Here is a 23,725-nt window from a genome sequence, read left to right as displayed (position 1 = left end):
ACTTCAAGCCATTTCCTCAAGTCAACAGGCACTCACGTTCCTGCTCCTCACTCAGCTCAGTTTCTGGCTGGGCAGCCCCATTCCCAGCACACCGTGGGTAGGAAACATTTTCCTACTCCAGTAGGAAACAGCTCTCAGTCAAAGCATCCTCCTCACTGTCAGATCACTGCCACTCCATTCCCATTTCAGACTTGTCAGCTCTGTGTGGCTGCTGCTCCACCTGGCCCCACCAAAGTGGGGAGCACAGGGATGGGTGCTCATGGCTGAGCCCCTGCAGCCCATGAGAGCTGACACCCCGGGTGCTGTAAGTGGGTCGGGTGCTTCTGTGCTGCTGCTGCCTCGTGATTAAGCACCATCAATATTTATGATTTATTATTGCAGCTTTGGAAAGATCCGTCTGGCGCAGCTCATGGATCATAGTAGCACTAGTAGCAAATAGAGGCATAAAACTGCCTCGTGCTCGTTTGCAGCTCCCCCTCAGCTCACAGGAGCCTGCAGACAGAGGCAGGGGCTGCTCTGTGCCAGCAGTTTCTCTACCATCTCTTCCATTCGTGAATTATTTCACGGGAAGAACGAGGCTTCAGTGCCTCGTTTTGCTTCCTCGGGTCCTTGAAATGTAGAAAGTAAAACACTGCGGGATGAACAGAAGAGAGGAGCAGGCGGTCACAGCGAGGACGTTTGGAGGAATGTGCTGTTACATAAAATGTGCCAAGCAAAGGTTGGTAAATACCACTCCTTCCCCTGGGAGCCCATGGCTGGCAGGAGCCATCAGTGCACCACAGGATAGCAGATCCTCACTAATTCTCCAGGTCATGAGCAAATGAATACAGCTACGCCAATAAACTCTCAGTCTCCACCAGGCAAAGCTGCCTGCTCACCTGCTGCCGTCACAGCAAGGTCGGGCTGCAGACATCAAACTCCCATCCAAAATGCTGCTCTTTGCCAGTAAACCCTGCAAAGGGCTTTAGAAGGCTGCAGGGTTTCAGGCTCTGTGTGGTCACAAAGTGGGGCCTGGGGTGCCAGGGAGTTTCAATTGCTTTTCTGCTGCAGTGATGCCCTCTGCTTTGGCTGCACACAGCACTGCACAGCAGCAGTGGGGCAGCTCTGCACAGCAGTGCTGGCTGTGAATGCCCCAGAGCTGCATCTGCAGGGAACAAAGTGCCGTCAGCCCGCAGCACAGCTCTGCAAATCCTGCCTTTAATCTCAGGTTCCACTAACAACCATCTCCGCATCCAATTACTTGTCTTAAAACTGACATCACAATATGAAACTCCTGAGAACCGAAGCGCTTTGAAAATATAACCTACTTTAAAGCAGACAAGATTTACGGACCAAGTATTAACTTTGCAGTCCTTGGTGCTACCAGAGCTGCTGCCACCCATACAGCAGCCCCAAGTGCCAGGCAGTGGCTGCTGGGTATGGGGGGGTTCCATGGTGCTCAGTGATGTTCAGCCCTTCCCTTCTCCTGTGGCAGTGCCCTGTATGGAGCACTGAATGCTCTGTGTTGCCTGCTTTGCTTGGGGCATCGCTGATAAGGAGCATCTTAGATCTGAGATGGGAAATCTCTCCCCCCATGCAGGCAGGATGCCTCAGACCAGCAGGCAGACAGCGCTGCTCCTGGTTCATTTCTCTGCCTGGCCTCACCCCTAATCAGATATTGCCGCACTAACTGAAATGGAGAGGCATTAACTTTCACTCCTGAAGCAAGGTGCAATTAGTTGGGCATAAAAGAACGCTGAAGTGATGCTAATTACCCTCTGAAAGATGAATAGAATTGAGCTGGAGAAGCAGAAAATTACCTTTGTGGAATATCAGTTTTGGAGCTCGAACCAAAGCAGGGAGGGCCCTCAGGTGATGGGTAGATGTGGCTGGGCTGCAGGCTGCCCCTTCCCATCATGGCACTGCTCTGCAAAGCATCTGGAAGGAAAACACCCAACAGCAGCTCAGGGAGTGCAGCCCTGCAGGGAGCTCAGCCCACCCTGCAGTGCTGCGATGCTGGTGCTGCTGTCCCAGCACCCTGCAGTCGAGAACAAAAGCAAGTATCAGTATGGACACCACATCTCTCCTTCCCAGCTGGAAGCTCGTGGATGTGGAGGCTGAACTGGAGGATCCAGATGCAGGTGGGGGAATGTGAGCAGGGCATTGCCTGCCTGGCATCAGGATGTACTCGGAGCCCAGCATGGTTTGTAGCAGCAGCTCATGAGTCTGACTGTCCCATGCTGTTTGCTCCTGGAAACCATCCAGATTTGTAATTAGCCCTTAAATATCCCCACCCATTTAGCAGCATTCAAGGAATCGAACCCATTTTCTCCCAGCCATCTGCAGGCTGCTCCATTCTGCCTTGCGGCTCTTTGCTGACCAGCAATCACTTCCAATAACAGCGCAAAATAAATCATTGACAAACTCCTCCCCCAGCCTGCACAGAAGGGACAGAACCTGCACTGCCAGGTTCGTGGGGATGATGAAGCTCCCCAAAGCACAGCACCCAGCCCACCACCAGGGCTGCCCAGCTGCTGCCAGCAAAGGGCCCCATTCCCAAGCAGGGCAGGGCTGTGCCATGCCATGAGCAGCCCCTTCTGCACACATGCTTTGTGCAAGGGCTCCAATGTGGCTGTGTGCTGCTGGGAAGGGGCTGAGCTGGCTCCCAAACTGAGCAGCCTCCAGCTTCCCCTGCTGCTCTGAGTTCATACCTTCATGTTCCCACCAAAGCCTCTCCCTGATTTGTGCTCTGGGGAGAAGCTCATGGAACACGCTGTGGGAATCAAAAGCTTAAGAAGGCAATTAGGAAAGCAATGCAGAAGGCAATCTGCTCCCAGGTACCGCTGTGCCTGCCCTCCCTGCTGCACAGGACCGGCTGTGCCTGCAGCACGGGCTGCTTCTTCCAGTCCTCATTTGAACAGTGTTTTCATCTATGAGATGCATTATTTACCAGTCCGGCATGCAGCTGATTTACAAACAAGATTTATCAGCAAAAACACTGTGCTTGCTGCAGTGACTTCCAACCAACTCGCTTTGCTGGGCTGCTGCTGAGTGTGCAGATCCCATCCCCATCCATCACCACACTGTGCCACCAGCACATGGTCCCCTCTGATCTGGGATGCAAACAGCGAGAGGAGAGACTCCTGCAGCACCCAGGGCTGGCACAGACCCAGACCCTGCAATCCAGCTCTATTGGGCAGCCACAGAATGAGCCCAATGGAAATGCCCACACTCCTGTGCCACAAAACCAAGTAGGTGCCCCCAGCGCTGCGGGCTCCCAGCCATGCCCTGTGGGCTCCCAGCCATGCCCTGTGCTCTGCTGGCAGGAGCTGAACAAAGCCCGAGGAGCTGCTGTGATGCTACGGAATTTTTATCAAGCCGTGGGAAGTGTCAGCTGCTTTGCAAAGGTGCAATGGTTCCCAAAGAGCAGAGAGTAACCAGAGCCCAACAGCTGATCAGAATCTGCACTGGAAACAGGACACCGGCACCCAGGGGACGCTGCCCTCACCCTGCATACCCTGTCCTGGCAGCTCCTGCTTCCCATAGCCTGGTGCTCTGTGATCCAGAGCTGTGGGGGTCTGGCAGAGCCTGCAGCCCCCAGCATGGCTGGGTCACATCCTCCAGCACTGCTCTATCAATAACGGAAAGCAATTTCCCCCTACAGAGCAGGGAGAGCACGCAGGCATCCGTGCTCCTCAGCTGCTGCTGACAGGATGGGAAGAACTTTAATAAGATGTGATTTGACAGTAACGCAAAACAACAACAGCATTAAAGGAAGAATAACGGCAAAGGCAGCTGTCAAAAACCTCATGTTCTCTAAGCAGGAGAAAGAAATCAGAGCTGTCAGGCTGGGCAGCACAGCACGGCAGAGGGCAGCCAGGTGCCCCTATGCAGCACCCAGCCATGGGGTTGGGATGAGGGGAGAAGGGGGTGAGGATGGGGATGCAGGAAAGACAAACAATCAGGGCAGTAATGAAACCTGTATATATATATTTTTTAAGAAATATGGTTTTTAATTTAAATGCAAATTCGGTGCTCTGCTATCTGTAGGTCGTTTGCACTGACACGCTGCTTAATTAGCAGAGATGAGACTCAGGAAGCAATAGCAGTTAATGGCTGGCCCTTTCCTGCGCATTTGTTTTAAGTTAATTAAAATTTCTTCGAGGGATCCATCCTGCAATGCCAGCCCTTCCTGAGTGCTGCCAGAGCTCTGCGGGCTCCTGGCCATTAATCGAGCTGGGCACATTTATTTCTGCATCCTAAGATCCCCTTCGGCGACCCACAAATCACAGCAGCCCTTGCTGGCACTCAGTGCTGGGCAGGGCCAAAACAGCAGCAAATCTGAGCGTGGAGGTGGGGGGGGGTGTTTCTGAACGCTGGGATGAATTGCACATTGAAGTTTTCAGATGAGACATGAAAGGTGATGTGAAATGGAACCTCTAAAGCGCTGAGCGGAGCAGTTCTCCCCTGCATTACACCACGAGTTATGCTCAGGAGGATCTCATTTAAGGGAGAGCTGCCTCCACACCAAGGGATGAGCTGGAGGTGAGAGCTGCAAGTGGCAGCCTGGGGGCTGCACTGACCCCCCCACACATACACACAGCCCTGCTCTGCCCCATCTGGGACATGGCAGAACCCAGAGCTCAGGTACGAGCCCCAGCCTGCCAATAAACACTTATGGATCAATCAGCACAAACCCTTGGCAGTGCAGATCAATCACCCCTTGTGGGGAGAAAACGACATAAGTGCTGGTCCTTCATCACGCTCCATATCCCTGCAGAGAGGAACCTGGAACAGAGCTGCTCCCAGCTGCAGGGATAACAGGGATAATTGATAAGCCGTGCTTTGGGTTTGCCAGTGCAAACCCAGCCACTGCTCCATCCAACACAGCAGGTCCAGCTGCAGGATGGGAAGCAGGGAACTGCCCTGTGCTGTGCCCACCCCCGGTGCAGAAGCTTTCCTTAACACCCACATTGACCTCCTGACTGCAGGAAGGCAGAGCTGTGCTGGGAGCACCGCAGGGCCAGGATGGGAGCTGCTGCACTGCAAAGTGCAGAGGGAGAGCAAGGAAGGGATGGGATCTTCCACGAAAACTCAGTCACTAGCAAAGCCCAAGGGTAGATGTGATTGTTTTTCGTTTTTCCCCTCTCTTTGATGACCCAGATTTTGTTGTGTTTTGGTTTTTTTTTTTTCCCCATCTCATCTCAGCCAGGCTGCAGTGTTAATTTTTAAATATGCTTGGGTAACTGAGAGCATTAACTATTCATGATCTTATCTTCAATAGCTGCTGGTTCTCTGACACCGCGCCAGGGCTGGGATGTGCACAGTGAACCTGGGAGGGCTGAACTCACCCGGATAGGTGACAGCTGGTTTTTCCTGTTGATCCCAGGACAGGCGGGGTCCCATTGCTCCCTGCAGCCTCGCAGCACCAGTGTGGTCCTCCTGCAATGATAGTGGGTTGAAAACAGGAGCGTGCAAAGAGCTGATCTGTGGGGGATGTGAATTTATAAACATCAGCACCCCTTCACAGCTGCTGAGTGGGCAGGCAGCTGTGCTCAGTGCCCTGTAAGAGCTGAGCAGTGAGGAACTCAGGTCAGCATGCATGCAAAGCCCAGAGCCTCTAAGCAGTGAAAGGGCAGCCCTTTAACTCCTGCTGGAAAAGCAAAGGAACATGGTATTATCTCATATTTGCATACAGCCAACTCTGCTTTGTGGTTGCTGCAGTGAAGGTCCTACAAAGGTGATGCTGCTCTGCCTGGGGGAGCAGGGCTGGCAGGCATTGAGCAGCTGCTGCCAAGATAAAATGGTAAAACATACCAAAAAGAGGGCAGGAACTGCCAAGGTGATGGTCAGAACATGAACCAGCACAGAATTAGTGGCAGAAATAGGGGAAGGTATTTGAAGGAATGAATGAAGTACTTACAGCAGCTTGTAGAAGTATGGCAGCCGGTGGGCAACTCTCTGAGGAGGGGCTGGACCATTTTGCCTTGTGTGCCAGTTAACGCATGAGCCAGGCTTAATGCCAGGTGATCTTCCCATCAGTACAGCAAAGGACTGGTGTAACATTCACAGCAAGAAGATCAGAATCCCATTTGAAAGTGACTTATGAAGTTGACTTTGTTTTCTTCCCTACGAAAATTAAATCTCGTTCAATAAGAATGCATTATTTAATGTGCAAACTAATGAGAGCGACGATAGATACTCAGTGTATATAGCATTTTATTGAATGTATATTACAATAGACAGACATATATTACACATGCTATACAAAATATACATTCTTATGTGAGAAAAAAATAGCAGGACATTGCAGCAGGGAAGCAGAGCAGCTTTGATCACCTTGCCCCCCCATTCCCTGCCATGAGTACTTTGGCATTGGTTGGAGAAACTGTGTTTACTGAGAACAGAACGGCCACTGCACTGTCTGTACATCACAGAGGAAAGGCTTAGGAAGAGACACCTGATATGCAGGCTTTCCTAGGAAGTGTTTTCCACAATGCTAAGTACTGTGAGGTGTTTGCCTACCTGCAAGCTTCAGCTATTTACATTTAGCTTATGGACTTCAGAGGTTCCACTTGAAAGGATGTCCTAATTCACAACGGCAGCTTTTATAGGTCAGTTCTTCTAGAAATCAGTGCAGCTTTAACTCCTAAATGTATTTCAGAGCTCAGGCTTCAGCTCGTTCTGCTGCAGACAGCACAAAGTTAACCACATCTTGCTTGAACTTGGTCATAGTGCCGAGCTGTGCATTAAGAACACCTCTGGGTGCTCCTCATACACACCAACATCAACCTGTGTCAGTCAGTTAACCAGCATCCAAAGTTTCAGCTGTGGTTTTATGTCTGATACCTGAGTCACACACAACATCTATGAACAGAGCAGTGGGAATCCCAACAAACCTCGCTTGGGCTGCTCCAGAAAGGTTTTTGTCTGTATAAAAATACACCACGCAGCTGCTCTCACTGCAATACACAGCCCACAGCATGGAAAACACAGAGCAGTGACTGAGAAAGCCCTGAGCTCTTCAGGCAATGAAAAGCACAACAAGCTCTGAACAAAAATGGGTTCTAAAAGCCCATCACTGCTGGGACCACAACATCTTGTACACAGAGATCTGCTTTCCCAGAACAACAACATTTCAGAACAAGTCTTTGTGATGTCCCTCCTCATCTTGCCAGGCATACCCCCCTGTAACCAGGGAAGTTGTTGCACTTTCCCATTTCTCTCAGCAAGGGCTGGATTTTCAATAGTGGTTCTGCCCTGCACTGTTTAATAGCTCACCCGTCAAATACTTACACGCTTCTGGGAAGCTGAATAACACTGGAGGCTGGAGCAGGTTAGCACTGTTAGTGCAGGGCCTGCTGGGCTTGATGCTCTACTGGAAAAGACAGGCTGCCTAACATAGAAACTTAAGGACTTGCCACATAAAGCAGTCAGACTTGGAATTCTGCTCACAAAACAGATCAGCTCGCAGGCAGGTCAGCCAAGCTCAATGCACATAGTTGTATGTAACAATGAAATTCATCAGTATCACAGTTTTACAACGTACCTATAACAGTAAATTCACTTCTGCCCAAAACAAAGTCTTTATCCCTTCAGAAACGAGCTTTCCATCCCACAGAACAAATTATGGCTTGATATGCAGCTGTCAGACCAACAGTATAATACATACTTTGGCATAATAAAAAATATATTTACATACAGCCAAGGCATTTCTATGCTTAGTGTGTACAAAATATTTATAAATGCAACTTTATTTACAACTAGAGTTTGTTTTTTCACAGGGGAAAAACAACCCCAAAGTGAGACTGGTAACGAATGTCTGCCAACAGACCGAGGAACAAAAAGCTGGCCAAGAGTTTTATGCTTACAATTACTGGGGAATTCCATGAGGAGGCCCTGAACATTTGTTTTCAAGCAGACAATGTGGTGTGAAATAGCTATGCATTCTTGAGAGGTTTTCAAAGCATGCACCAACACAAAGGCTGTTCCCAACGTCAGGAAATCCATGTTGTAGTGCTAATCATTAATCACTGTGTGTTCTGTCCCACCTTCCAGCACACAGGAATCCAAGCAAAAAGGGTAGTGCCACCTCCTGCTATGGGGTCTGCCTCAGCCCAGGCAGCCTGGAATTGCAGATACACGTTCTAAAGCATCTTTGGCCTAGAGGTTAGTCCTGAGGTAGTAAATATGAGTCAGCTGATACGGATTTGCTTCCAAGACTTCATTCTCGTGCCCTACGTGGTTTCACTATAGTCACGAATGTTCCGTGTCCTATTAAAATCAAAGTTATGCTCACGTAACCTGTGGAAGGGTCTGGGGGAAGCAGCTTGCTCCCGCTCGCTGTCAATGATACCCTCAGTTCGAAGAGGTCGCGGGGCCTCACGAGCTGACTGCTGATGCAGAAAGTGGGAGTGGGAGAGAGCCAGGTCTTTGTTTAGTGCCCATAAGGGAAGCTGAAAGGGTTCTGAAAGAGAAACAACAGAAGATGAACAGGATTGGGTTCATCATAAATAAACTCTAGATTTTCTGAATTGTGCTGTTTGGCAACAACCTCCTTCTGAGGCTACTCTGGTTTTGAGAGCACCCTTTGCAGGACACGCTCTCATTTCAGCAATATTTCTTACAGCAACCCTAAAACAACATACAGTTATGGTGTGAATTCTTAAAAAGGCCAGCTGGAAAAAAAGTCCACACAAAACGAATAGTGACAAAAATAATCCTTTTGGAGCTATTTGAAACTCAGCCCAGCTCGAACAGACTGAGTTCTGAGAATGTGGGCTAACAGACGTGGAAGGGATCATATAGCACAAGCTCTAAGAGAGCTTGTACACTAAGAAATACGGCTTTCGTAACATCATCCTTTCCAACTCTTGAGTACTAAATGCAAATTGGGGACTAGCTCTGCTAACAAGTAGTACATTAGCAGATGAACTACTCCACATTCTATGGAGTTTGTAGAATTAGCAGTGAACCAACAGTGAAAGGCAGTACAAGGAAGGTCAGCAATAACAGCAAATACAAACTATCGGGAGGGAAAAGGACACACTCACCATTCATCTGTTGGGAAGAGATTTTCTTCTCACTTATTCTGTCGTGACTGGTAAGGAAGACAGACATGTCTCTGTCTCCAAAAACGTTATCAAGAGCATTGGTTTCATGCTGGGTGTGTGCTGGGTATGTTTCCTTTGGCATTTGCACCATGAGGTTAGGGAGAGTTTGATCCAGGGGGTCCTCTTCTGTGATATAGGTATAGGGACAGTACTCCCGTGTCCTGGAGTAGATGTTTGCGTTGTCGTAACAGTCAGAGCAGATCACCAATGGTGCTGTGCCACCTGAGCAATGGGAAGGAAATAAATTGCTCTCAAAGAGAACAAGAATGCTTCATTTGCATTAACTTCCATGGCTTAGAATGATCCTTGACTTTCGAGATACCAAAGGAGCAGCACAAAACTCCACTCGATATTGAACTGAGCTCTCTAATGGCAATGCAGCCTTGCTGGGCAGATCACAAACCCTGAATCAAGAAACCTTTGGAGGCAACTGCACTACTCTGGGTAGTGAAGGATGGCAGTCACGACATCTATATGCAAAAGCACTCAGAGCAGATGTGAACCCAGTTATTATCGGACCAAAGATTGCACTACCTGCAAAGAGTGCAGCAGCTTTGATCACAGAATGCAAATACTAGAAGAAAAACTTCTTCAAACTCAAAACATTCAATGGATGCTTTATGACCAACCTCAATTCTTCTCTGAGGAAAGTCACCTTTGATGTTAACATGCAGCACTGCCCTACATTGTGCAACACTGCTGCCAGCCACGAGGACTAGAGGGTGCAGTGGCATCCTGCTGAATGCAAGCAGTACACGTGAGGACATTGCTTACCATCTGTGCCTTTGTGCACGTAGCTACTGGCTGGAGGCATGAGCTGCTGATGGCTTCCTGCCTCTGAGTTACTGTATCCTTCCTGAGGCTCTGACAGCGTTCCTTGGGAGGATAAATAACTGGGAATGTCAGCAGGTAGGTTCATCTCCTCTGCAAGGCAGAATCGACACTGATAATGTTAAGAGCTCAGTCCCCACGTTAACAAAAACACATACATACTGTTATCTTTAACTCGTTGATGAAAAACCCACACAGCTGGTTCAAAATGAATGGGGCCCCAACAGATATTCATACACACTATTTCAGGTCCTAAAGACATCTGTAACTTAATTCAAGGATTCATTCCCAAACTTTTTGTGCTTACCCTCAATGCAGAACAAATTCAGTGGGTAAGAAATAAAATACACTGCTGACATCTCATCAATCAATCAATCTACACTCGCCTCTTCACCTGAAAGGTGAATCTGAGCAAATCCCTTAAGGGACTGAAAAGGAAATCTGAGAACCTTTCATCCTATTCAACCAGAAATTGTGTTTTGGACTGAAAACGTGACTGAAGCACATCGTTGTGGTATCCTACCTGTGTTAGTGATGCTGTAATCCTCACCCTTCCTCCTCATGTGGTAGATCACTATAACCCATACCAGAGAAGTCCCCACAACGCAGCAAACCACGACAATAATCACAACTCCTACTGTTGTCCAACCATCCTCCTCATGGACAATGCCACTCTGGGAAGAATCGCAGTTGGGGGAAGCCAGCACATTTAGGTAAATGTGCCCACGCTCAGTGCCCAGCGTGTTGGACATAATGCACGTGTATTTTCCAGCATCCTCCAGCCCAGCATCCACGATGATGAGGAGCTGATTGGCTGCAGCAAAAAAATGCCGCTCTGTGACTGCCAAAGGTCCATCATCTTTAGTCCAATTGAGGCGAGGGGCAGGGCTGCCACCAGCTATGCACTGCAGGACAGCAGTTTCACCTCTGGTTACTGTTCTGTCTTCCAAGGGCCTAATAAAGGAAGGAGTTTCTGTGGCAGTGGAGAAAACAAACAGAACAACTGTAAGATAACTTCACAGTGCAACCCCACTGTGTATTCCACAATATAAAAATCTAGCCTTACAACCTGAATGCAAACTAGAGCAATGAAGCACAGGATTCAGCATCCAAACACCCCCAACCCCTGACGAGCAGTTTGAGATGTTCCAGAGGCAGCATGTTTAAATTTCAGGTTTGGTGGACAGGGCTGTTTGTGGTGCAGCCATCGGGGCAAAAACCAGCCTTCTTTTTCCTTATTATAGAATACCAACTACAGCCAGAGGTAGAAGAAACTATTTTCTTCATATTTTAACCTCTTTCTGCAGGAGTTAAACCAGCTACTAAGCTATACAAGTTAAATTAAATGATCCATGCCAGCAGAAATGAGCATGTCTCTTACCCAATACAGTCAGTGTAGCATTTGCTGACAAACCACCAGCAGCGTTTTGTGCCATACAGCTATAGATGCCCATGTCTTCTATTTTCACGTTTGCAATAAAGAACACATCATCCTCAGGCATGACGTGCATCCTCCTCTCTCGTGCAGCAGGAAAATCTGTGCCTCCATCTTTCTGCCAGGAGATCTGAGGAGTGGGGTGGCCCTCAGCAGCACACTCCAGTCGGGCCATAGCACCAGTGCGGATTGTAAGATCCATGGGGGTTTTCAGGAAGGAAGGCAGCTCTGGATCAAGAGAGACATTAAAGTTTCACTATTTTCAGTGCCAGAGGGAATACCACAAGCTATTTTTTTTTCCTATTGAATCTCCTCTAGCTAAAGGAGTGTGCCCAGTTAATGAAGGGACAGCAGAGGGAGCTTTTAGTTAAGAGACTTCTATTCCCACTCAGTCAGATCAACAACTAATTGAGCTATGATCTCCCATGCTTTCATACCTGCTCCTTTTCAAAAGTGAACAGAAAGCCTTCTACTAACAACATTACTTCTTTCCTGCTTTATTGAAAGGAATTTGATATATCTAATTCCTGCAAGGCATCACGGCACAGCTACTTTGGACCTGCTCTAATTGGGAACTAAGGAATCCTAATAGATCTTACAAATAAAAAAGGAAGTGTCAGAATCAGACTCATTCCACTTTTAACATAAGATGTTTCTCCTACATCACCATTATCACTTACCATTAACAGTCAGCTTGGCTTTGTCGGAATAGTTGGAGCCAAAGTGATTGGTGACAATGCACTGATATTTTCCTTCATCAGTGAAATTCACATTGAAAAGGTGCAGGACAGTGGTGTACTCAACTACCTCACCACTCTGCTGCTGATACCTGGCAAAATTCTCAACCTCTGCATCATACAGCACTTCGCTGTCCTTACGCCAGGCAGTGGACATGGGCGAATCACTGCTGCTCACAGCAGTGCAGGTCAGAGTCACATTCATGCCACGCAGAGCGATCGTGGTCTCAGGATGTACTCGTATCTGTGGTTTAGGGAAGTTATCTGAAAATAAAAGCAGCAAGATTAGCTACTTTCCTCTTGCACATGTAATTAATATTGCAAGAAAACTCTCCCAAAAGACTGAGTAAGCAGAATGAAAGCTGCAGGAACAGACGTCCTGCTTGAGAGGCAGGTATTTAACTGTTTTTATTTGGAAATCAAGCTGTGGAAGAGGATTAGAATCACATGTAGGAGTGCAGAAGAACTGAGAACAATCCGTGCAGAATCACGCTCCTGAGCAGAGCCCTTTTCTTTCTACAACCTTTTGGAACTCGCCCTATTTAGATTACATGCTCAGCTAAGAGCTGGGTTAGTTCACGAGGAGCAGATTTATTTCCAGGTAGTTTAAATATCCTGAAAAGCCTTTAATACAAACACAAAGCACTGCAAGAAGTTTACACTGTCTCATTTGAACAGTTATTTTGACACCTCTTATTACAGCACAGACATCCGTTGGTAATGTCACAGCGTTGGTAATGTCAGAATGGAGAAGCAGATGTTTGTGCCTACATGGTGATTATTGCATCCTTTACCACCAAAACAATTAAAAGCAATTATGTATGCAAAAGCAACACTTGTTAGACTACTCCTTTGGATAACAGAATAGCAGACTACTTTCAGCACTGCTGCAGACTTCACACATTACCGTGGGCAGCCTCTCAGTTTTCCATTTCACAGTTTGGTTACAGAAATAAACAGGCTTATGTCTGAAACTGTGGCAGCACAGAGACCAGATAAATGTTACAGATTCTGAGCATCAGAAAAGATGTCAGAGCATTAACGATCCTAGCCTTGCTGGTATGGAAATGAGCAAACAAGAGCCAAATACCTCTTCTAAAGCAAAAGGCATTCACACACAAGAGAAATGGAAATAAACAGCTTTTAAACAGTAACCTAAATGAAAAACAAAGCAGTCTCATAGAATTACACAGACCAAGCACCTCCAGCAGTGCTGCAGTCTGGTTGCAATAGATACCTGCACAGATCTGTATTACTACGTTTTGATGCCAAAAGTGATTAAAAATACAAACCGCAGACAAAGTCATCGGGGTCCACACTGAACAGGCTTTGCCCTGCTAACCACTCAGGGTGAGCACAGCTGACGTTCACAGCCTGCTGTAAGTGACTGTCAGTGAGCCACTGTGGCAGCCACTTCAGCTGGCAATCACAGAGCAAGCTGCTAGTGTTCAAAATCCTGCAGAAACAAGGCAAAATGCAAGTGTGATTAAAGGTTGTGCATCTCACACACTATATATGCTTCTAAAATTGTAAGATTTACAACATTCCTTTATGCTCACATGTAAACGTGCTTCCCCTCACCTTCCTCAGACTAGCAGACCTTGCAGACTAACAGTCCATATGGCCAACGCTAACCAGATAACAGTTTCAAAACAGATTATATGATATTCAGAGACTTTATCTCATAGAGACAGCTGTGTTACACTGGGATTAGTCTTGGGTGTGAAGGTCACTTCATGTTACCATACTTCACATGTCTGAAGACAACAACAGGCTCTACAGCAGCTTAAGCATCTACTCAGCATCTAAAATCTTCTGTCTAGCTGTGAATTTTAAGGTCTTTCCCTAGCCTGAAAATGGAGATGACAAAATGTATGTTCTGATAAGCTGCTGATGGGTTCTTTACAAAAGTAAGAACTGTAAGAACTGTAAAGAACTGTCATGAACTTACAGCTCCTTTAGTTGAGCCTGGGCAAACGCATTTTCTTGGATGGACATCACTGCGTTGTTGCTTAAATCTCTGCAAAGAACAACAATGGATAGGAATGACTTCACGTTACCTTCACTTAAATTACTGGAAATTTGAGAGAGAACACAAGATTGAAAGCAATAAACAACCAGGAGTTCTACAGAGCAAAGTACTTACAGATGCTCAAGTCCTTCAAGACCAGAGAACGCTTTCTTCGTAATTGATTTAATCTGATTTCCTTGCAAGACTCTGCAACACAAGTACCAAGCCCAGAAAGCAGTCAATCTCAAGGTGAGCTCATAAATAAGACCTCAAAGAGGCTCCCTGTGATGTTTAACAAAGGTTTTCTAGAAGAGTTTAAGCTCAAAAAATAGCATTCAGTCATTTAAGGCTCAACTAACTTTCTTAAGGATACCATTTTTCTATCTTTGAGATGGGCCTGAAGAAAATTAAACCAGTAAAACAGAACAGTTCTTGGGAGGGAACAAGAAGCTCCTAATACCAATCTGCCACAGCCACAATAGCTTCTGAGACTGCACTATTATGCTGCCTCATGCCATTCACAATTACTCTGTATTTTGCATTCCCTTCTTTTGTCTGCTTCTGAAGCACTGTCGCTCTGATGCTCTGTAATACATACAGTTTATCCAGCCTGCTGAGTCCCACAAACGCTTCGTTTGCATCTTCTATGGCCCAGGAGATCTCATTGTTCCCCAAGTCCCTGCAGGAGCAGAAAAGCCTTCTTACAAACCTTGCAACATCATCATGACCACTGCTAGTGCTTAGCTATGGAAGAAAACTTACTGTTATATGTGCCTGGGAAAGGTGTTCTGGGTCAGACACTGGAACAGGCTCCCCAGGAAAGTGGTCACAGCACCAATCCTGCTGGAGGTCAAGAAGCGTTTGGAAAACGCTCTTAAGACACATGTTTAAATTTTTAGGCAGCCCTGTGTGGAGCCTGGAGTCAGACATGATGATTCTCAGGGGTCCCTTCCAGCCTGAGGTATTCTATGGTTCTATGGGACAGCGTCACCTGGAAGGTCTCAGAACTTTTATAGAACTATGTTTGTAAGATGAAGAACACTCAAATCAGAGATGAGAGGAAAAATAGATGTGTCAAAGATCAATGCCTCATACAGAACCACAGATGAATACTGAAGCATGATTTCTTGATGTGGTATTTAAGGAAAGACCCAGCCTGACGAGCAGCACTCACGTGATGGACTATTTACCAGGAGCTGGGAGAGGCTCCTGCAGCAAGTTGGTTCATGCAAGTGAGTTAACCAACACACTTGCAGCATCAACCTCCCTCAGTAACAGGCTTATAGCAGCATTAGCATATCAGGAGATTACATGCAGGTTATGGAGCAAGGTTGCCAGGCACAAAGTAGTAGATTTCCAGACTGAAGTTGATATTCTGCTCACAAATCTTGTTACAAGCTAATGGGATTTCTGTTTGATCTCTGCACAGCTCTTCTGCCCTTCACACTGAACAGTGCGGTCTAAGCAGTAGAAGCAAGAGAGCAGTAAAGTCCTGGAAGGATTAAATGCTTTTTAAAGAGAAGGTGAAATAAATTCAGTATTTTCAGCCAGAATGGCATGGACTGAGCAAAGAGTTTCTACTGATAAAGCCAAGGTTTTGTGCCTTAAAACCACCGTGCACTGAAGAATTTGCAGACAGATGTGTTTAAAGGAAGATAAAGAGATGAAAAAGTCTACAGTGCACCTCACTAGGTATCATTACATGCCTCAGCAAGATGGACCTTCCAAAGAAGTCATGACACAGAAAGCTAACTATGCTTCCAATTGTGTGTATAACACTACTTTCCTTGTGCTAAGGGTGGCAAAGGCAGTGCCTACATTCCCCTGGGTGAGGCTGTAAATGTGTAGGTTAACGTCCTGGAAGAGACCAGGGTCAGACTCCAGGATGTTGTCAGAGGTTTCACACTTTCTCACTTTGAACAGAGGCCTCGTCCTTAGCACCTTGCAGGAGTCATTTCTGCAATAGTTTCTTTAAAGTTTAGGACCGAAACAAAAGAGAACTTGTGATTTCACAATTCATGTACCCCAGGGACTTCAATACAGCCTCAGCACTTGCTGACATTAAGGCATTTTCCTCTTCGGAATGTGTTCAGTTTAATGTACTGGATACAGATACGATCTAATGAGAAAAATGACTAGATGAGTAACATGCCAAACAAGGCATTCCCAAGTTGCTAATTCTTATGATTTGAACTATTTCCTTGAATTCTCTCCAGGTCTGCTTCAGAATTTTATATTATAAGTGCCAGAATGGCATTAATGCCAAGTTAGAGTATTAAGAAGTAATTAATGTTTTGAAGTTCTAAATTCTCAAACTTTAGTGCTGTTCTTCAATACACCTTTAATTTTACTGTGCTCTTATTACCTTGAGTTTTACATACAGATCTGAGTTTGTTCTTGGTCACTGAAGCGACCGTGCAGAATGGTGGCAGGGGCTGAACATACAAGCACTTATGCCAGTCTTAACACTGAAACAAATCATATACAAGCAACAATGGAAGCAATCTGAGAGCTGCACAGTATCTCTTGTTTGAAGTATTTTCACACTCCACTACTTCAACTGCCCAGTAAAATGAGTGAGCTGCCCAAAAGAAAAGCCCCTCATTGTGTAAGTGGAGGAGTTTGCTCCTTCTGCTTGGTTGGGCACGAATGCTTGGAGCTGCTGTCCTGTAAATTCCAGCCTGAAGCAGACTGCACTCTTTCAGCTGTTCCTCGCCCCTGAGGAGCCCGGGAAACCAACTAATTAATCTGCTCTTGTTCTTTTTTCATGCTATTCTAAATCTAAGAAATTACTTCTAATTATTTCATTAAAAGGTTGCATGAAGGTTAACAGAATATGACTGCTTACATAAATTTCTCTGATAAGTTTGCTTATTTAAGCATTTATTTAATGAACTGACAGAGGGGTTATAAACTTTCAGTCCCTTCTCAACTATCTTTGCTTAGGATGATCATAAACGTTTGAATCAACTTAAGGTTTTTGGGTTTTTGTTAATTAATACTTGGGTCCTGTCAGCAGTGCTCAACAGCTCCAGCTGGTAACAAAGGCACTGGCACATGCAGAGCTGTGCCTCTGATGGAAAGAAGTAACTCTATACCTCTCCTACATGATGCTCTGAGACTCCTGCACGCATCCAGCAGGTTCCAACCCTAAGAACAACACCTGGAATAAAGAGGTCCAGGCTGGTATTTCAGCACCTCCTCACACCTGGTATGATGTGCAACAGAGAACTCAAGGTCATCAAGTCACTGCTCGTTACCACCACTAAAATTAAGTGGTTGGTTTGTTAGCTATGCCAATGTTCTGTTATCTCAGAACACCAAATGATGATCAGCCCTGTCATATCCGAAGGCAGGACAGCGTACAAGAACAGCAAAACACCGACTTCAGACTTGCTGAGAGCAACGCTCATCATCTTCACTTCCAAAAAGTTTTGCTGCATTAAAACGAGACTGTTACTAGAAGCGTTCTGTACTCACAAGGTTCGAAGGTTTGTCAGACCTCTGAAGACACCATCAGCAATGTGACTGATGCGATTGTCTCCCAGGTTCAGTTTCTCCAGCAAACCAAGTCCCACGAAGGCAGATTCCCTGAGGCGAGTTAGCTGGTTGTATGACAGGTCTCTGTAAACATTGAACGAGCACTTCAGAGGCACGTGGAGGGGGTTTATTGTGATGACACCATCCAACAATTAAGTACTGAACCCTGATTAATTTCTAACAGAAGACTTATTAAAAAAAAATTAACTAAAATACACAGGCTTAGCAAGGAAGTCAAGTACTTCCTTCAGCAATTCACTGTATTTGTGCTACCCAATATGTTATTTGCAACATTACAAAATCCCCACTGAAAAGCAGCCCAGGGCTTACAGCTCAGCAAGTCTTTGGCAGAACTCCCACGCATCTGGGCTGATCTTGTTAATGGCATTCTGGCTAACGAAGAGTTGTTGCAGTGTCCGCAGACCATACAGCCAGCCCTTGTTTACTTCTGTTAAGTTATTATGTTCCAGTTCTCTAAGGAAAACAGAAAGGAAAACGTTTGCCAAACAGATAATCAATGAAATATTTATTTCCAAAAGTTTACCTAGCAGATCTCACAATGATTTACTAACACTAAGCCTTATAGAACCTGAAATATAAGATTATATTCATTTAATAGAAACCAAGAATGAACAAAAGGATACATGAAAATGACCATAACAGCAGAGGCAACAGCAATCCAGCAAAACTCAAATTACACTCTGTTCTAAAAGATGACTTTAAAAAACACTCTTGCTAACACTGTGTGCCATAGAGAGGCAGCATCCTTCCACCTCTGGAGTAACCAGATACAGCAACACAATGGGAAAATGCAGATCTATAAACTCATATCCTGCGATGCTCATTGCTGTTTCAGCACAGCCCTAGTGGAAGGGAAGCCAAACAAGACATGATTCTGCCCCCACCCCACAAACCTCAGAAGTCCCGAAGAGAAATTCCAGCACTGAATGTACTCACAATTCTTCTATACTACTGAGGCCAAAGAATGCTCCATCCATGAGCCTGCTAATCCCATTACGCTGCATTTTTAAGGATTTTAGGGACTCCAGGCCTTGGAATGTAAGACTTTCCACAATTTTAATCCGGTTCCTTTTCAGTTCCCTTATAGAAAGAGGACAGCAGAGTATTAAAACATAACTGATCATCAGGAACACCATGAACAACACAAACACACACAGCATCTTTGTGAGCTTTCAAGACTACAACTTACAGAAACTGAACGTGAGGCAATTTGAAGATCTTTGGTGGAATCACACTAATTCTATTTCTGTTCAGCTTCAGCACTATGAGAGAGCTGGATAAGTTATCGAGACAACCTGCTTCTAGGGTGGCGATTCTGTTGTTACTCAGATTCCTAAGGGAGAAAGAAGGAAAGAAACCCTTTAGAACAAGAAGAACTCTATGAACAAAACCAGAGGCCCACACTTCAGTTAGTTATGGTTAAGACAACGTTAACAAGGATCTGCATAAAATGAGCTGAAATGATTCCACATCCCTGCTGGTTAATATACCAGTACTCTGACTGCACTGTTTTCTGTACTATCTGAGAAAAAGCAAGACAAACTGCTATGAAAAGCATTTTATTTCAGGCACATTTGTTCCTGCCAAGTCAAACCCCATATTAAAACAGAAATGTTCAACACCACTGCCAGGAACCCCAGACACAACAGAGCACATACTTACAGGTACTTCAGTTGCATCCGTGGAAAAGAAGCAGCTTTAATTTCTGAGATAAGATTGGAACTCAGATCCAGATTTTCCAATGCAAGGTAAACTTGAAGCTGCTCAGCGTTTATTTCTGGAATGGCATTGTGCACCCTGAAAAACACCAGCAAGAGATGAGTTATTTGCTGTCCTGACGTATGAACAGATCCACATTCTGGATCTGCAATCAAGCCATTCCTTGTGAGAAGTGCAATTCTAAGGTCCAGCCCCTCCCCTTCAATGCTGCCTGCTGTATGTCCATTGGTAATTCAGGGTGACTTGACTGTCTCCCTGATCTGTACCCCTTTAAAGAGTGCTCACCATTCCCCAAAGCACTGCTCCAATTCTCCCACTTGCCAGACAAGCAAAAAGCAGCCGAGCTGCGACTTACACTGAGAGCAGGGTGATATTAGAAGTCGTGTCTCCAAAATATGGAATTTCGCTCAGCTCATTGTAATTCATTTTCCTTAAAGCAAAAAAAAAACCAAAGTCTTTACTGATGCTTCCAAGAGGAGTAAAACCCCTCCCACACACACAGAGCCTATCGCCAAACGTTTAACCATTTCATCTCAGAAACAACAGCTGACAAAGCAGACCAATAATGCCGAGAACTTCACAGCTTTCACCACATGATGAGAAAGTTCTCTTCTTATGAGATCAGTTTTACATAAAACACACTGCCAGCAAAAGCATCCGTGTTAAATTAACTGGTATTGAATATTTCTGCAAGTCAGACCAGTTATCTCGGTATGCAGCACTGATTACAATAAGGCAGTGGGTTCATAATTGTGAACAACACTTACACTTCTTGCAGCGTGTGAGCAGATAAATCCATGCTCCAGTTGGATGACAAGATGTGATTATGGCTTAAATCCCTGGAGAACAGAGAGAAAGGTTATTCTGGGTGCAGGAAATAAGAAAAACCGTGTACTTCATGCAACCGAAAAGCTGTAAACCATGTTTGTGAGGCATCCAACTCCTCTTTCACAGCTGCCTGTGAAAGACAATGTGCTCCAAAGGTGCTTTGCTGGCAACCAAAGCAAAGTGCCAGCATCACTGCAAGCAGTTTGTTAGTTATGAGAAAGGGGGCACCTCAGTCCTCGGATACGGGTGAAATGGCAGCAGTGGGGGGGAAATACATCTGGGACTTTGTGATGTGAGAAAGAAACATGCTTTGATTAACATTAAACAGCTTTGAAGCATCACAGCTCGCTGCGATTCAGCACCATTACAGCTGTCAGAATGAAAGAAGAATTCCCCCCCCCCACAACTCCCTCCACGTGCCAAAATCCTGAAAGCCACAACAGAGAACGCACTGAGCTGTTGTTTGCAGCAGATGTGGGATTGCATAATGCTGCTCAGTGCCAGCAGAGCCCAGCACAGCACCCAGCACTGAGCACAGCACCCAGCACCGAGCACAGCACCCAGCACCGAGCACAGCACCCAGCACCGAGCACAGCACCCAGCACCGAGCACAGCACCCAGCACCGAGCACAGCACCCAGAACCCAGCACAGCACCCAGAACCCAGCACAGCACCCAGAACCCAGCACAGCACCCAGAACCCAGCACAGCACCCAGCACCGAGCACAGCACCCAGAACCCAGCACATCACTCAGCACAGCACCCAGAACCCAGCACATCACCCAGCACATCACTCAGCACAGCACCCAGAACCCAGCACCCAGAACCCATCACTCAGCACCCAGCACCCAGCCCAGCACCCAGCACCCATCACAGCACCCCCCACCCCACCCCCCAGCACTGAGGGTCCCGCTGATCTCAGCCTCCTTCACCCCTTAGCACAGTGCTGCCCACAGCCCCGTTAGGCCTCACCCTGTGGGCCTCCCCCTCGGCCTATCTCCCTCCCGGCCCCGCCCCGCTCACTCACAGCGCCGTGATGCCGTCGGGCAGCGGCGGGATCCTCCTCAGGCCCGGCCCGTTGTTCAGGCGCTGCCGGCTGCAATCCAACAGGCCGCGGCGGCACGAGCAAGGCGGGACACAAGGCTGGACGTTGTCCGCCCGCACCCACAGCGCCGTTACGAGCGGTAACAACAGCAGCGCCCCGCGGGCGGCCGCTCCGCCCGGCCCCGCACCCCGCATCCCCGCACAGCGCGGAGCGGCCCGCACCGCACGCACGGCACCGCCGCGCTACGTCACCACGTCGGCGTGAGAGCGGAGAGAGGCGGGGATACAACGGGGCACGGCCTGCACCGCGCCGCTGTGACCGCTAGGGGGCGCCAGAGCATGGTCAGCATGGCTGTAATGGGAGCATGAGCTGCACTGCAACCTTGTGACTGCTGAGCAATTAGCAAGAGATTGAGGTTTATCTAGTGAATGCTGTCATTAATTGACTGATAAAGCACAAACCTTGGAAATTAATGTTGTGAAAGTCCTTGTTTTATTCAGCTCTTCCAGAACATAAGAATGAATGCCCCAGATTCTACAGAATCACACAATGATCAAGGTTGGAAAAGACCTAAAAGATCATCCAGTCCAACCATCAGGTTCCCAGTTCAATCATATCCCTCGCCTGTTAAATCATATCCCTTCCCAGTTCAATCATATCCCTTCCCAGTTCAATCATGTCCCTTCCCCGTTTAATCATATCCCTTGCCCATTAAATCATATCCCTTGCCCATTAAATCATATCCCTTGCCCGTTAAATCCCATCCCTGATATGATTTTACGAGTGTTTCTGGGCTGTTCACCTGCAGTGCTGCCCTGTTTGGTGGGGGATGAGCTTTGATGGATGCTGACCTTGCAAACATCCCGTCAGCCCCACGTCACACTCTCCAGGGCCTCCTCCTCCTCCTCCTCTCCCCCCCGGGGTCCTGCCCGTGGCCATGGGAGCTGCTGGGGCCAGCACAGGGTCCAAGGAGCACAGCAACATCAGAGCAGGGCAAAGTCCACAGCGGGAGGTAAAATGCCATCACACATGAGCTGTGAATGTCACTGCAGGTGGAGGAGCAGCTCTGCCTCCTGCACATGGTGGTAGAGCAGGGAGTTCTCCCACCAAACACCCCCTTGGCACAGGCAGCAGCAGGAGGAGCATCCCTCCCCATTGCTGTGCACCCCTGGCACACCATGCTGTGCTCTCCAGCCCATCACATCCCTCCCTGCCCTCTGATGACCACCTTGCTGTGGCCCAACTGCTTCTACCACATGGGAGGTGCTGCCCTGCCAGGGCATTGCCTTCCGTGAGCCTTTGTCTGCACCATCACGAATAATATCAAGGTGTTCTGCCAAGTTCCTTCCAGCAAACCTCTGATTTCATTCAAAGTGACAGGGGACCTGATTTATTATACTAACGAGCAGGCGATAAATAAACATGACCTGAGAGAATCCCAGGCCCACAATCCCATTCTTGTTCAGCTCCTTGGGGGAGATGAAAGGTTTCCTGCCATTTCCCAGTGCTGCCCAGAATCTCTCCTACCCGATCTGCCAAAACTTTCCGCTGCTGTCGAGCCCGGCATTTGATTGAACTGACAGAAGCAGCTTATTAATTGCGTTAATGAGGGGCTGAGCAATATGGAGCAGCGGAGACAGTCCAGTGTGGCTGATAAAACACTCAAAGCTGTGCAGAGCAGAAGGTCACCGCGTTGCCAGGCTACTGGTTGAGCTGCCTGGAAAAATAATACGCAAAGCAGTAGGTGACTCTGGGAAAAATATTGCTCCGTAACTCACATAATTAATAGGACAGTGATGCTTTATTTTCTTAGGAAGAATATACAGTGGGAAGGACTGGAGCTTGGTGCTGCAGCTCAGTGCATGGCAGCATAGGGGCAGCTCTGCTGATGGGGAATAGCAACAGTGCATTTGCAGACTGAGCACAGATATGCAGGCCAGGCTATAAGAAAAGGTGGTGGGAAGGAGTCCACTATCAACCACCCCAATGTGTGACCTGAGGGAGGCTGCAGGTAGGTGGTAGCGTTGAGGAAGCTGTCCTGTGTTTGACCTGTGCTCCTTTCTCAAATGGAGTTGCAGAGGGAGATGAATGGGGCTGATTAGAGGCAGCTTTGGCAGAAGGATGTTCTTGGGATCTCTGATCTCCTGAGACATTGGTTCCCACTGGGAGTTCACCATACAGCCCCTGAGGGTTTGTAGCAATAAACAGGAGTATTTTTGCTCTGGTAGGAAGGAAAAAGGGACAAATACCGATCTTAATCTTTTACTTTGCATTCAATTTTAGAGCCCCCATTCAAGTTCTCCAAATGGCACTCACCAGGGGAGCTCATCCTCACACCAACACTGTTATCTTCTCCAAGCCCTGCAGGATGAGCCCTGTGATTTGCAGCAACAGCTCTGCCTAAAGCAAACACCAAGGGAAGCTCACTGCTTTCCCAACTCCTTTGGGCTCACCTGGGCTCCAAAGA

The 23,725-nt window shown here is 47.1% G+C and overlaps 2 protein-coding genes across 2 annotated transcripts in view; both read right to left on the bottom strand.

Annotated features, from left to right (window-relative positions):
* The window catches only part of MAGI3 (membrane associated guanylate kinase, WW and PDZ domain containing 3), a 47,119-nt gene extending 41,085 nt beyond the window's left edge, over positions 1-6,034 (bottom strand). Inside the window, exons 1-2 of the mRNA XM_085527141.1 lie at positions 5,903-6,034; positions 5,331-5,421 (exon numbers count right to left, since the gene is read on the bottom strand). Of these exons, the coding sequence (XP_085383267.1) occupies positions 5,331-5,385 (55 nt within the window). The 5' untranslated portion in view covers positions 5,386-5,421; positions 5,903-6,034. The remainder of the gene's footprint in view (positions 1-5,330; positions 5,422-5,902) is intronic.
* A 146-nt stretch (positions 6,035-6,180) lies between these two features.
* Positions 6,181-21,507, bottom strand: LRIG2 (leucine rich repeats and immunoglobulin like domains 2). Its single transcript, XM_015885237.3, has 18 exons — positions 21,241-21,507; positions 20,154-20,225; positions 19,742-19,816; positions 19,330-19,464; positions 18,857-19,000; positions 18,604-18,747; positions 17,977-18,120; positions 17,587-17,730; positions 14,705-14,785; positions 14,242-14,313; positions 14,047-14,115; positions 13,388-13,551; positions 12,039-12,359; positions 11,305-11,586; positions 10,447-10,896; positions 9,867-10,016; positions 9,033-9,314; positions 6,181-8,446 (listed from the first exon to the last, which is right to left on the bottom strand). The coding sequence occupies exons 1-18, from the start codon at positions 21,450-21,452 to the stop codon at positions 8,217-8,219; spliced, it is 3,171 nt and encodes a 1,056-aa protein (XP_015740723.2). The 5' UTR covers positions 21,453-21,507; the 3' UTR covers positions 6,181-8,216.
* Positions 21,508-23,725: the final 2,218 nt, after the last annotated feature.

This window comes from Coturnix japonica, chromosome 38 (assembly GCF_054131305.1).
Source record: "Coturnix japonica strain WE chromosome 38, WE-NBRP24, whole genome shotgun sequence".
Lineage (NCBI taxonomy): Eukaryota > Metazoa > Chordata > Aves > Galliformes > Phasianidae > Coturnix > Coturnix japonica.
This window is presented reverse-complemented; position numbering and strand designations above follow the sequence as displayed.

Coding starts and splice junctions, on each gene's coding strand:
- LRIG2 (XM_015885237.3), bottom strand. CDS start 21,452: ATGCGGGGTGCGGGGCCGGGCGGAGCGGCCGCCCGCGGGGCGCTGCTG. Junction 20,226..21,240: donor CCCGACGGCATCACGGCGCT/GTGAGTGAGCGG, acceptor TCTGTTCTCCAG/GGATTTAAGCCATAATCACA. Junction 14,116..14,241: donor CTTGAAGGACTTGAGCATCT/GTAAGTACTTTG, acceptor TGTTCTTTGCAG/AGATTTAAGCAACAACGCAG.